At 42.0% G+C, this 13,380-nt stretch overlaps 1 protein-coding gene across 9 annotated transcripts in view; it reads left to right on the forward strand.

Annotated features, from left to right (window-relative positions):
* si:dkey-151g10.3 (serine/threonine-protein kinase WNK3) overlaps positions 1–13,380 on the forward strand; it is a 39,943-nt gene that overhangs the window by 1,081 nt on the left and 25,482 nt on the right. For all 9 annotated transcript variants that reach the window (XR_006403374.1, XM_044350971.1, XM_044350970.1 and 6 more), the window contains exon 2: positions 7,364–8,551. Coding sequence is in view for 8 of the 9 variants with exons in the window: in XM_044350971.1 (XP_044206906.1) it covers positions 7,823–8,551 (729 nt within the window). In the remaining variant the exon portion in view is untranslated. The remainder of the gene's footprint in view (positions 1–7,363; positions 8,552–13,380) is intronic.

Here is a 13,380-nt window from a genome sequence, read left to right on the forward strand (position 1 = left end):
TCCCAGCTAGCCAATAGCTGCACTTCATGGTGCCTGCACATCCAGGCATCACTGTGTTGTATATGCTGTAGCCTATAAATAACATACATTAATTGCATTTTGCTTCAGAGCCAGTCAGTACTGCACTACTAGTCACACCAAAGGGGTTTTTGCTTTAAGCAATTTGCACAATATGTATGCGAGATATTGATATTTTATAGGCTTATATCAAAACATTGCATCTGATAGTCCCACTGGGACTGAGAGATAGTGGTGTACTCAAAACATTAGGCAGGATGCTTCCTCTCCTAAAAAAAAAAGTCTGACAGCTGCTAAACTACTAAAATCAACATTTTGCTGATCTCTGAGAACTCCATCGTCCATAAACGTTTAGAAACCTTTTACAAGAGTATAATAGGAGCTCAGTTATTGATATGAGCTCCAGGAGTATTAAGCCACTTTAGTAGCATGTAATCCTGATTCATCATTGGCTGATTAAGGAGCCTTTCTCTCACCTGGATCAGAGGAATTATTTTGGTATGAGATGGTTGTGCTCACAGAGGGGAATAAAGGAGAACAAAAAAGGGGGTTAGATAACACATATTCTCTGTGTCTCCCTCTTTCTTTCTCTCTCAGTGAACAGTACGCTGTGTGTGCTACCTACACTCCACTCTCCCATGCTTGACCTGGATTGGACAAAAGTCCTTGTTGTGTTTTGCAGCCTTGAGTTTCCCTAATGGGAAGAGAACAATCATTGTGTGTCTGATTCTAGTGGTCGGCATTTGATATTTTTTGTCCGATTTCTGCCTGGATGCAAGACTCACTTGTGCAGTCATGGAGTAGGAGAAGTAGTCAGGACAGTCTTAATTTTATTATCTTTTCTTGTTCTGATACATATTCACTGCTCTTAAATTGCTGAGCTGGATTTGGATGAATGGTGGTGATTTTTAAGATCTGTTCATTAAGACCTGAGCAGTGAGTTCAATTCACACAATCACTGTCTGAGCCTCTCAGCAGCACTAAGTCAGCTCTTTGAAGGTTTACACCTGCCACTTACAGTAATGTGCCCCGATGTGACTGTGTGACAGAAGTCCGGCCTGTTAGACATGGCCTCACTGAACAAACACAGCCTTTGTTTTTACCTGCCAGTCAGGTCAAGCACTGAGCTGCAGAGTTCAGATGTGGACCTGTGATCTTCAGAATAGTTCCTACTTGACATTGGGCCCACTTGAATTGTGTCCAGCAGCTCTCAGACCTTTTGCTACCTCTGCCCCGTCTCGCCACGTCACTCAGCCTCCATCTTCCTTTTAAATCTGTGGGACTGACGCTGAATTTGGGAAAAGGTTGGATAGATTTGTATTCAAGTGTTGTTAAAGGCAGGTGTTGGTTTGAATTTGGTTTGATCTACATGACAGGATAACAAACTAAAGGGTGTTCTATTATTCTTTTTTTTTTCTCAGTTCCCAGTCTCCAGCTGAACCTTTCCACTCATTCCTAAGTTCCTTATATAACAAAACTCACTTAGTCCAATAATCTATGAAGGAATAATATGCAAACTATTGGCAATTGATGGAGGCGCCATGTTTAAAGAGTGACTGTTCAACATACATGCTGATAATACACTATCATAATCGGAAGTATACCTGGGAATACGCAGTCAGCAAAAATCTTACTTTTCTGAAAAACTAAACTTGAAATTAAAGATTGTAAGAGGAAATCACTGTCTGTGAACTTAAAACCAGGCCTGCAACTAATTAATATTTTCATTATTGATTAATCTGCCAATTATTTTCTTGATGAATTATTCTGGTCCATAAAACTTCAGAGAATAATGAAAAAAAATTGATCTTCCTCTTCTTTACATTGCACCTCATCTGTAAAAATTTAATTTAAATATATTATGTATATCATGTTATTTTTGGTCTTCTTATGCACATTATATTTGCACTACCTGTCCTCTCACTACTACTACAGGTTTTTTGCATCATAACTTGCATATTACATTTATTTTGCATATGTAAAAACTTTAATATATAGACTGAATGTATATATGTATACTGTATATTCCTTTCATATATATTATAGTTTTTCCTTTTTAATTTATTCTTTAGTGCTACTTTTATATACTTTGTTATATTTTATTGCCAAATTGATTGTTTTATCCTATTCTAATTTAAAATATTTTAATATTTATAAATACAGCCCACAACCAAAACATATACCTTCAACTATTGCATAAGACAAAGAAAAGTAGAAAATCCCTAGAATGGAGGAGCTGGGAATATTTGGCCTTTTTGATGAAAGAAAGGACTGAATCAATTATTAAAATAGTTGATTAATTTTTCTGTTTTTTGACTAATCTATTAAGCATTTGAGCTCAACTTAAGACTGTTTATTTTGGCTTGTAGTCAGAGTGTAGCTTGAGCAAATTAACAGGTTTACAACAAAACAGTCCTTCCTCAACCTGCCCTCCCTGGGCCCTCTCACAGTCTCACAGTGACACTGGACATACCAACGGAAACTATTCCTATGCTAATGTAATCACCTCATGTTTTCAACCTTTTCCAACCACTAAAAGCATTCCTCATCCTCTCCTCTCCTCTTCTCCTCTCCTCCTCTCCTCTCCTCTCCTCTCCTCTCCTCTCCTCTCCTCTTCTCTCCTCTCCTCTCCTCTCCTCTCCTCTCCACGCACAACTGTAGCTGCTTTTGTTCAGGCAGAAATTTAGCTATAGTCACTGCTTTCATTCACACAAACATTGGCACATATTTTATCAGGCAAAATCCCCCCCTCCCCTCCCCAGCCCTCTTTTTTGTCTGTGCCACCCCCCTCTCTTTATCTCTCTCTTGTTCTCTTTCACACACACATTTTTCCCACCCCTTCTACTAGCCGGCCCCCCTCGCTCCATCTCTCCTTCCCTCTCCCTGTTTGAAACTCGGCTGTCCGCTTGCTCCCACCAACTACAATCCCTTCCTGTCCCCCTCGCCACTTTTTATTCACTCTTTTCATCTACACGTCCCCGCACACACACAGTCCCCCTGGCTCTTCCTTTGTCTGCCTGCCTAATTTTCCAGCGGCAGTTTGGTTCCAGGGGATTAATGTGTGTATCCCCATGAAGTAAGCGATGAAAAAGGTGCAGGAGGCAGATAGCCCCAATGTATTTGTTGTTTAAAGTTATAGAAAACGTGAGACGTCTGTGTGTGCACTTTTGTTTGTCTTTGTGCAGGAGAGTGTGAGCTACTGTACATGGGGCTTCTCTTTCCTCGTCTCCAAACTTTGAGCACGGGCAACAAAAAAGGTTCCTGCGAAAACAAAGTGTGCTCTTCAGCGGCTTTTGAGAATAGAATAGAAATCACATCTTTGGCAGTCATGAAGCAAAGGTGTCACAATGATTTTGGCTGCGCATTTCAGAAATGATTAGGCAGCTGCAGGTGTTCTCCCCATCTAAGAGCCCCACAGAAGCCTGGAGGGCAGGCAGAGTGCAGCATGTCAGATGTTCAGTTCTCATGTACTCCAGCACTGAAAGAGTCAGACGACGACACTGACATGTTAACTTGACGTACGCTTACATGCTGGAGTCATTTTGCTGCCAAAGCGAGATGTCATCATTTCAGCTGCGGCGTTGGTTTTGTTATCTTCAACTTTGGTTTACCACAGTTGCCCACATGGGCAGTTGCTTGGTCATTTGGCTGGTGTCAGGAAATTCCTTTCAGCATTCTTTCATTGAAAGGGCACATGGGGTTTGGGTGCGAGAGAGGGTCTGCTTTTGATGTGTGTGTGCGTGTGTGTGTTTGTCTGTGTATAAACGATAGAACCGGTGTGAGAGGGACAGAGAGAGAGAAAGAAAGTGAAACACAAAGTTTTTTCTAGCCCACTGGTGTGTGTCTGATATCTGTATTTGTGTATGTATGTGTGTGTGTGTGTGTGTGTGTGTGTGTGTGTGTGTCTAGAAGGGAGACTGGGCGGGTGTGAGAGACAGTGATGGGGTTGAACGTGTTTGATGTACTGTGATAACTCTGTCCGGTATGTGGCTTTCATGGGAACTCCTTGCCCTGGGGACATGGGCGAATAAGCTCCTGTTTAAAGGGAAACTTCCCTCTCTTTATCGCCTGTTTTTTTTTCCCCCTTTATGTCCCCCACGTCCTGTTAGCCTTTACCTTTTTAGACTCACTTTATGCTACAGTGTATTCCCTCTGGGTTCATTTTCTTTTAGTTGTGGTCATTGTGCATGAAGTCTTAAAACAGTTGTTTGTGTCACAGTACATAGTCTCTATCATATAGGTTCACTGTAGTGCTGAAATGAGTAGTTCAAAGAAAATTAAAACAAAAAATGTATAATTGATAATTGAATTGATCGTCAAATCATTCGTCAGACAAGTGTGAGGAATTGCTGTTTTTCTATGTTTTTCTTAATTTTTATTTTTAATTGAATATTGTCGGGTTTTGGATTGTTGGTTTGACACAAACAGGCAATTTGTAATTTGGATATTGTAATGGGAATTTTTCACTGACACATGTATTGTTGCAGTAGTGTTGAGCAATGTGACAATATACTGTAATAGAGATTTTGCTATCGGGTTTCTAACAAGGTAGTTATCACTTTAATTTCTCACGCCATCATGGACATAGAGACAGGACTGCTCCGGTCAATAATTGGATAACAGAACTTTATATAATGATGATGAAGTAGGTGCATTTGCCAGGTATTTAATTCACTGGACTAGCTCCAAACAGATACTCCCGTCTAGTTATTTTATCTATAAATGGCTTCTCAATAGACTTTCTGGAAAATGACTGCATACAATAAACCGTACATCACTGTCACAGTCCTTTGATAAAAGATTATATCCATATCACCCACACGTGGCAGTGATTTCATAATTACATTTGTTGCATTCTGTCATTAGGTATGCACTGCAGTGTGTATTAGGAAGCCACTTGCTTAAAGGACCAGTGTCTAACATTTAGTGGCTCCCCTCCCCCTCACACACCACGAAAAAAACACGAAAGGCCCTCTCTAGAACCAGTGTTTGGTTTGTCCATTCTGGGCTACTGTACACATGGCGGTGCAACATGGCAGGCTCTGTTGAAGAGGACCTGCTCCCTCTGTAGATATAAAGGGCTCATTGTTATTTTCATGTTATTATACACCATTTAAAACATATTTATGAATACTATAGTCTATTTCTGCCAAGCCCATTCTGCTAAATGCCACTAGATTCTACACGCTGCACCTTTAAAGCTAACTCCGGTTTATCAGAGCATGTATGTGCGTCTTGGGAATGTTGCTGAACTGGAATACATTCTTGTTGATGGGGAGCCCCTAGCAGTTGGTCTAATATCAGCCTATTGTCCTTTTAATTTGACTGACAGCTACTAGCATTGCATAGTCAGACCCCTTTGCTTTGAGCCTGGAGAGACAACAGGCTTGATGTAAGTGTTAATGACCGCCTTATAAAAGAGATTATAGCTCCAGTGAGCCACTAGATGAGCCCCCAGTGGTCACGGTGGGCTTTGCTCATTAAAATCGAAGAAAAAAATCTAGACTCACTGCTGTGACTTTGACTGAGCCCGTCTGGCGGTGAAGAACACGTTTCAGGGGCTGAGATAGACTGTATGTGTGGTCCTGGTGGATACCTTCATACCAAAGAGTGCTGCAACCCGAGACAGGGGTGCCCAATGACAGTGACCCTCGAGAGTCCCACGTGTTCAGTTGTAAAGTAATATGTGTTGAGTTGTAAACCAATATGCAAAGTGAGTTAATACCCTGCCCTGGACTGCACTTTTTACTTTCCATTTACTGCACCATTACACTCCCAGGACAGCCACATTCCTTCAGTGCAGCTTTTGTTGTTGGTATGCATTAGCACACTCTCTTCCTGTAAATTCAGCTGCTTAATCATAAATAGTGACTTTGGGCTTTATTGCATCTATAATCGGTAGCTCAACCCAGTCTCTGATATTGGCTCTAAAGTAACTTCCGTCTGGCTGGTGTGTAATGAAATGGCTGTGATGCAGCCACCGAGAGATCATCGGCTGTCAGAAGGCAGAGGAGATATAATACCTAGGGATAGATGGAGAGTGATAGAGGAGAAGTTAAGAGAAAGATGACATCGGAAAGATGCCCACTAGTGTACACACACACTCACACACGTATATACACACACGCTAATGAACGAACACAAACAGTGAGTGAGTTACAGTGTTGCAGGGAGACTGCCATGTCAGAGGAAACCTGCTGCATTCAGTTTGGAAGGGGACAATATTGAGGGCCAATTTAAAACTGCCCATTATCACACTGCCTGAATGGTTGACTGGATATGCAACGCGTAATACTGTCGGCAAATGCCTGTGCTAATGATAATCATAATTTTAGTTGTGTGTATTTATGAGCCCTTTGTTGCAGATGTGTGGCAGTCACTCCAGTACAGTTTGACAATCCCTTGGTGTATGAATTATTCACACTGAACTGGCCTATAGTTCATCATCCATATTTAATGGTTTGGATCACATACTCCTAACTGCAGCTTTCTGTTGACTAATGGGGCCATTGAGCACAACTTAGTCACGAGACGCTGATAAACATGCACTTGATGACTGAGGAAGCTGTGTGTAATTCTTGACCAGGCTCACTGGATATTCATGGATTTAAATGTCAAAGTTTAGCCCATAACAAAGATGAACCTTTTGTTTGGCAGATTAATCTGATTAAATGGTTGCTCCTTTATATAAGTTTTGGGATATTTTTGCCATATACGGGCACTAGTTGGGCTGCCAGAGTTCACTGCTCAGTTTGAATTAACATTGTCAAATTAATTGCGTAAGGTCACTTTGGCAAGCGGCTGTGGAAAAAGACCGTTAATGGACATTTCTATCTTTTGAAGTACCAATTATGGAGATCTTCAAAATCTACTCAACATTAGGCTTTCTTTAATGTTTTCAACGTTTTGCTATCAAGTGCCGTGATAGCTTAAATGCATTAGCAGAAGTTTTATAGGCATTCAACACTTCACATTTTCAAGGGAAATACAGTATCAAAAACCAGCAGTTTTTGGCCTTACAAGAAAATGCTATTGAATCAGTTATAACTCTTCTTCTTAGAGGAATAATTTAGCATTTCATATCCATTCCTATCCAATTTAGACTTATTTTTTTATTGACTAGGGTATTCTGACAGTCTACTGCTTTGCAAAGGTGCTGTGAGGATTTTTCTGTGAGGTTATTTCTATTGTATAGAGGACCCTCTGACTTTCCTATTCAGCTGTATCTCTAAAACACAAATAAGTCTCCCACTCGCATTCCTTAACTATGGCAACAACATATATAACTCTCTCCTCTGACTGTCTGAATATTAATGCAATGTTTTGTTTTGTTTTTGTCTTGCAGGGTTTACTTGAAGATATTCACACAGCAGTTCGAAAGAAAAAGACTGCAGCTTTCCCAACAGACTTGAAAAGACTCCCGGTTTAGTGTGTGTTTATAAGAGCTGGAAGACGTGTGGTTTACTTTGATTAGTGATGTACCTAAGTGGGTTCTGAAGAAAACGTAGGAGATGGTGAGAAGGAAAGTGAGGACAGAAACTATTCTCCAACAGCTGTGGTCTCACCCTCTTGTGCCATTGTAAAGCATCAAAGAAACGTAGGCAGAGAGAACAGGAAAGTAGGAGAGGGTTACCGATTTGACCAAAGACGGCCTTCAGTCACCTGCAGCACTGGAAGAAAAGTCTGGTGGACTAGAAAGAGTTAGTGAGTGACCACAGAAAGAGAGAGAGACGGGGACTGACGGAGGAGCAAAGGTTTGGAGGAGGAGGAGGAGGTCTAGGAGGAGTGGGAAAGGCCATTCCCCATGGCTACTGACCCAGGAGAGCCCACAGGCACCGAGGACTCCTCGGAGAAACCTGATGGACAGAGGGAGGAGGACACGGAGCGGGAGGGCAGGGCCGACACACAGAGGGAGAGGACGCACAGCACCCCCTCAGACTTCCCCTCCTCCCAGACTCAGGAGAGGCAAGCAACAGGAGGAGAGGATGGAGGAATGCAAGGAGGAGGAGGAGGAGGAGGAGAAGCCAGCCAGGAGGGTTCGGAGACCCCAGCCAGACCCATTTCCCTCTCCACACCCACTTTTCCAGTTGAAACTGGCCAGAAACGTCTGAGGAGGGAGAAGCGCTTCTTCAGGAAGAGTGTGGAGATTTGTGAGGAGGACGATGAGGTGGAGGTGGCCCCGGAGGCGCCACACAGTGCACCCCACCTGGAGCTGCGCTCCTTTGACTCAGTCTTCACCAGCAGTGCCCAGCAGCAAGGGGCTGCTTCATCGTGTGCTGCCCTGGGCCATGACCCATCCTGCCCCAGCTCCAGCCAGGATCCTGGCAAGGATGCTCCTTCCTCCACACCCACCCAAAGGGGGAAGGAGAGGGACCGCGAGCAGGAGGAGGAGGCGGAGATGAAGGCTGTGGCTACCTCTCCTGGAGGCAGGTTCCTCAAGTTTGACATTGAACTGGGCAGAGGAGCCTTCAAGACTGTGTATAAAGGCCTGGACACAGAGACTTGGGTGGAGGTGGCTTGGTGTGAACTTCAGGTAAGATGAACTGTTCTCTTGTCTACCATAATTATTAAAGTCTGCATTGGCTGGCATAATTAGCTGCTAGATAAATAAAACCAAAATAAACAATGCACTCAAAGAATCAAGAACGTGTACACAGCCGTTAGAGGTAAATGGAAATACTTTATATCAACAAATAATAATTCCAATTAGTGTGCTTTGGAGAGCTACAAACCCAATGTTGCTTATTTTGAAATGAATAGCATTAGATGTGTCCCAGGAGTTCTTTCTCCTGAAATCTGAAAATCTCAGCACGTCGTCTGCTTACTATTCATACTGTGAGACGGCAGTTCAGTGAAGACCGGGGTGAAAAGGAGGAGCAACGCTTGTAGTTGAGTGACAGCACAAAGTGAAAGTGGAGGCTCTGGCTTTTCTAGGACTGTTAATGAATAATGGAATCATGGGCTGTCAGCGCTTCTTCTTTTTTTGTAATAGGGTGTCATATTAGAAACTACATTTCCCACATAAACCTGAATTATATCAATTTTTTATATGTATTCGTTGAATTCATATGAATTTGTTCATGACACTTAAGGGAAGTATTAAGTTTAGGGACTGCATTAATGACACCGTATTGTAGGTGTAGTGTTTTAAATCAGGCAAGGAGCCCCTTGCTGAGAAGAAACATGTTGAAGGGTCTAGAAGGTTTATGCTCACTCTGCCTTGTTACTTGATGGAAATTACTTTTTAAACAAGCTAATTTTGTCACTAATCAAGCAGTGGACATGCATCACAAGTTTTAGAAGTTAATGTTCTCATAATGAAGTATAAGATCAACATTACATTGTTATAGCCTCGGCCTTAGTTAAAGCTAAGGCTACAGTACATGTCACAGTCAAGTCTTGTCTATTGTGTATTGTAATGAGGTATGAAATGGAAACAGTCATGTGAGAGGGAGGCTCTGAATGGGATGCATTTTACGAACCACAAAGCAAATAGGAGCACTGTAGCAAATGTAGGTGTAACAACAGCAAACATTACACTAGCAAACTCTTTGTCATGCATTGACATTGCAGTGGGAGGAAAATATTGAAATTTGATAAATGTTTAGAACCAGACTACTGTCCAAGTCTTTACGTACTGCAGCCAACCAGACTTATTATTCTGAGAAGTACTGGGGGACATTGTTAGATGTGTGAATTCAACATGTGGTGGGAGACAGACTTGTGGAGGGGAGAAGCAAATGCATCCCTCTGACTCTTGGCCCCACAATAGAGAGCAGTGTTATGGTAAGCCATCTGATTTGACTGCTGGCTTTCTGTGAGAAAAGGCAGTCATGTGTTGGGTTTGGAGCTAATTCCAAAACAAGAGCCTTGACTAATCCTTGAGATCAGGCTCTGTCTGTTGGACGAACAAGCAGCAGGCATGCCCCCATCACCTTGTCTGGTTTTCCACCCAACACCTAATGAATCAGCTGCACATCAGCAGTAGGGTTCTGCTGCTGCTTGGTATATCATGCTGCCACATCTCCTGTTCAGTCCCATTTAAGTTCACGATCTGTCTCATTTCTTCTCAGCTTGTAAAGGTAGCCTGTGTCACCTTCAATATTAGTGTTATCATTAAAGGATAGGCATACAGATTTTCAAGTTTGTCTTAAAACAATAGTCTTGGTCCCTGCATGATCATTGAAAAAGGTTTTTCTTGCTGTAATCATTCCCCCTGTGCATACTGACCATTAAAAGATTCTTTATTAATGTGCATTCAATGTAAGTGATGGGGGACAAAATCCATAGTCCTTGTTTTGTGCAAAGATTTGTGCAATAGTTTATCTGAAGCTAATATGAAGCTTCAGCCATCCAAATTAGACAAATCAAGTGGATATCTTCCAAAGTTTAAGTCATTTTAGTACAAAATTCCTCCTTTGTATTTTTCTGGACACTCCTTGTTGATCTGCAGTGGAATAATAGTAACAAAATGAGGGACATTTGTACTAAAAAGGCTGTAACTTTGAAAGATATCCACCTGATTTGACTAATTTGGACAGCTGAAGCCTCAAATTATCTTCAGATAAATTTTGGAACGCATTTTGCACAAAACAAGGACTTTGGATTTTGTCCCCCATCACTTACGTCAAAAGCACATTATGAACACGAGGGATGATTACAGCAAGAAAAACGTCTTACAACGTTCAGATGGTGACCTGACATTTATTTTATTTAATTTGTGAACCTGTCCTTTAAAATGTTTTGCCACCAGACAGCATTTTTCATGACGCACCACACTGTATTAATGCCATGGCACAGCAGTATGAGGGAGTCTGAGCTGGTAAAGCATTTTAGGAAAAAAAAAAAAAAAGACAGTAGGCTTAAGCTGATTTGCGCACCAATATTGAATCTGTGATATCCAATTTTGTCTCTGCAAACGCTTTGGGTCAAATTAAATCTAATGGAGAAAACTGGTTTTTACTGGCTATTTGTTTATGTAGCATAAGGACATTACCGCCTACATCAATCAGAAGTTACTGAGACTATTAAAAACAGTCTATGAATACTTTACTGTCTAAATAGATTGTATACAATCTTGTATACAATCTATTGTAGATTATAAACAGATAGGACAACAGCCTTTGAGAGAAAAAACAGATGGAGGGTCTGACACAGAGCAACAGCGAGGAGAAGGGAAAGAAGGCAGGGTGTGAGAAAGAAAAGAAAAAGACACAGGGAGAGGGAGAGAGAGACAGAGGGGCAGAATGACGAGCCAAACAGAGGATTACCATGGCATCCCTCCCGGAGAGCAGCCGTGTAGCTAATGCTAAGTTACCACATGCAGGGAGACATGCACGCAAACATACACACAGACAGTACACAGAGGCCTGGTCACACGTCTATAGATGGATCCAGTGCCACATTCAGTGCAACGTTCTAGTCATTCGGGTCACATGATCTGCCCTATTTACTCCACCTCACCAAAGCTGTTTGCAGTTTCAATGCAAAGTGACACTATAATGGACAATAGTGATCAGAGTAATAATGACATGATAGATATGATTGGTTTGCTGTGGTAGTAACGATACATTTGATGCAAGCATTCATTTGTCCTCCTGGTGTTGGATGTAACAATAATAACACAATACAATGTAGCTGTATCTCAATTAGGGATGATAAAAAGCACAATATTCTTGTCAAACATTTTTCTACTGTGATTAAAGACAAACAACTATGGATTGGTTTTATGCCTGCAAGTTGACTCAGTTCTTCACACCCTTGTAATCTTGAAATTTAAACACTTGTTTCCAATTAAAAAGCATTGGCCCCAGTAATTGGACAACAGGCACAGAAGATATTCTGTCCATGTGTCATAATGCCATAAGACCATGAACAGTCTGTGCAACACCTCCAGTTTGAAGGCACAGGATAGGATGATAAACAGCCTGGACATGAGTAGCCAATACACTATATGATGCTTTCTTCGCTATCCTGTGAGACTGCATCCTGGGAGCACCTAGCTCCTCTCCTCCTGTGCCCACAAAGAGAGGGAAGCCAGGGGATTAGCTGTCCAAATGCAGCTTGAAAGAGTGGGTAATTAAAGTTCACAGTGCGGACACCATCTCTCTTCTTTTCGCTCTCTTTCCCTGGGAATTCCACAGCTAAAAGGACACAGCTATATATCTTCTGTCCTATTGCTTCAGTCGTATATTTTTGCCATCCATCACCCCAAGTGGATGTGTTTGTACGTGTTGTGTACATGTATTACATTTCTGCGTGGGAGATGTTGCTCTCTGTCTGTCTGTGTCAACATATGCCACTGTATGTGTGTGTCTATCAGCTTTCCTCTCTCTTGCTCTCTCTCACCCACCCTCCCTCCATCACTTTTTGTCTGTGTGAGTGAGCATGCAGAGTGATCCAGGGAGTTAATTACAGTGGGTGCCTGTCAGGCTGGAACAAAAACCCTGCACAGACAGCATAACTCGGGCGGCAGAAACCAGACTGGCTCAACCCAGTCATCCCAGACTGGTCCAGCTCAGCTTAGCTCAGCCCAGACACGCTCAGCAGACTAGCAAAACTAGAGCAGCGTTCAGGACTGTAGTACTGAAGGTCGCCATGATGACGATTACCACTTTAAATATTGGATGATTTAACATATATTGTTTTAGAGCCTTTTGAGTTTAAATGCCAGCTTAGGAGGCTGCGTGCTACCAATACTGTGCCAAGTTTCTTAGTAGAAAGCTCATCCTTATTAAGGTCATTACAGAATTTGGACTTTGACATGGTTGAGGTTATATTAACATTGGATTTCAGTTTGCACCCCCTTTGAACTAGAGTCTGGACCCTTTGTTCACCTACATACAGTCAGGACCCCCGAATTGACAGTTGACACCATGATAATTCAGCAGTTCACAACTTTTTTTCTCTGGTCGCTGCCAGCTACATGTGCCTCATGATAGAAATAATAGCTGTTGTCCAATCCTTTGATCAGAACAAACAATGTTTAAATTAAAGGTTTCAAAGCTCAGCAAATGTTGTTTTTTTCTAGTCATAATTCTTTGGCTCAGTGTAACAAATAGAAACAGTAAAGGGAGGAGTTGGAGATGATCTTGCTTGTTTCTGATTACGAAAGACCAGTTGGGTTAGACCAGGTAGGGCAAAGACATAGTATTGATGGGTGACTAAAATTAGTAGAGGCAAACTCAAATGGACTAGGGCTGAACTGACCAGACCCGGATGGAATCGATCCAGCCAAACTGACTAGACACATGTTCAATTAGGGCACTGACAGCTGGCTAGTGTCCCTCGGGCTATAACCTCTCAACACAATATTCATTACCTAACCATCAACAGAGATCCGATTGCTATTGAGTGTTTGAG

Source organism: Thunnus albacares, chromosome 5, assembly GCF_914725855.1.
Source record: "Thunnus albacares chromosome 5, fThuAlb1.1, whole genome shotgun sequence".
Lineage (NCBI taxonomy): Eukaryota > Metazoa > Chordata > Actinopteri > Scombriformes > Scombridae > Thunnus > Thunnus albacares.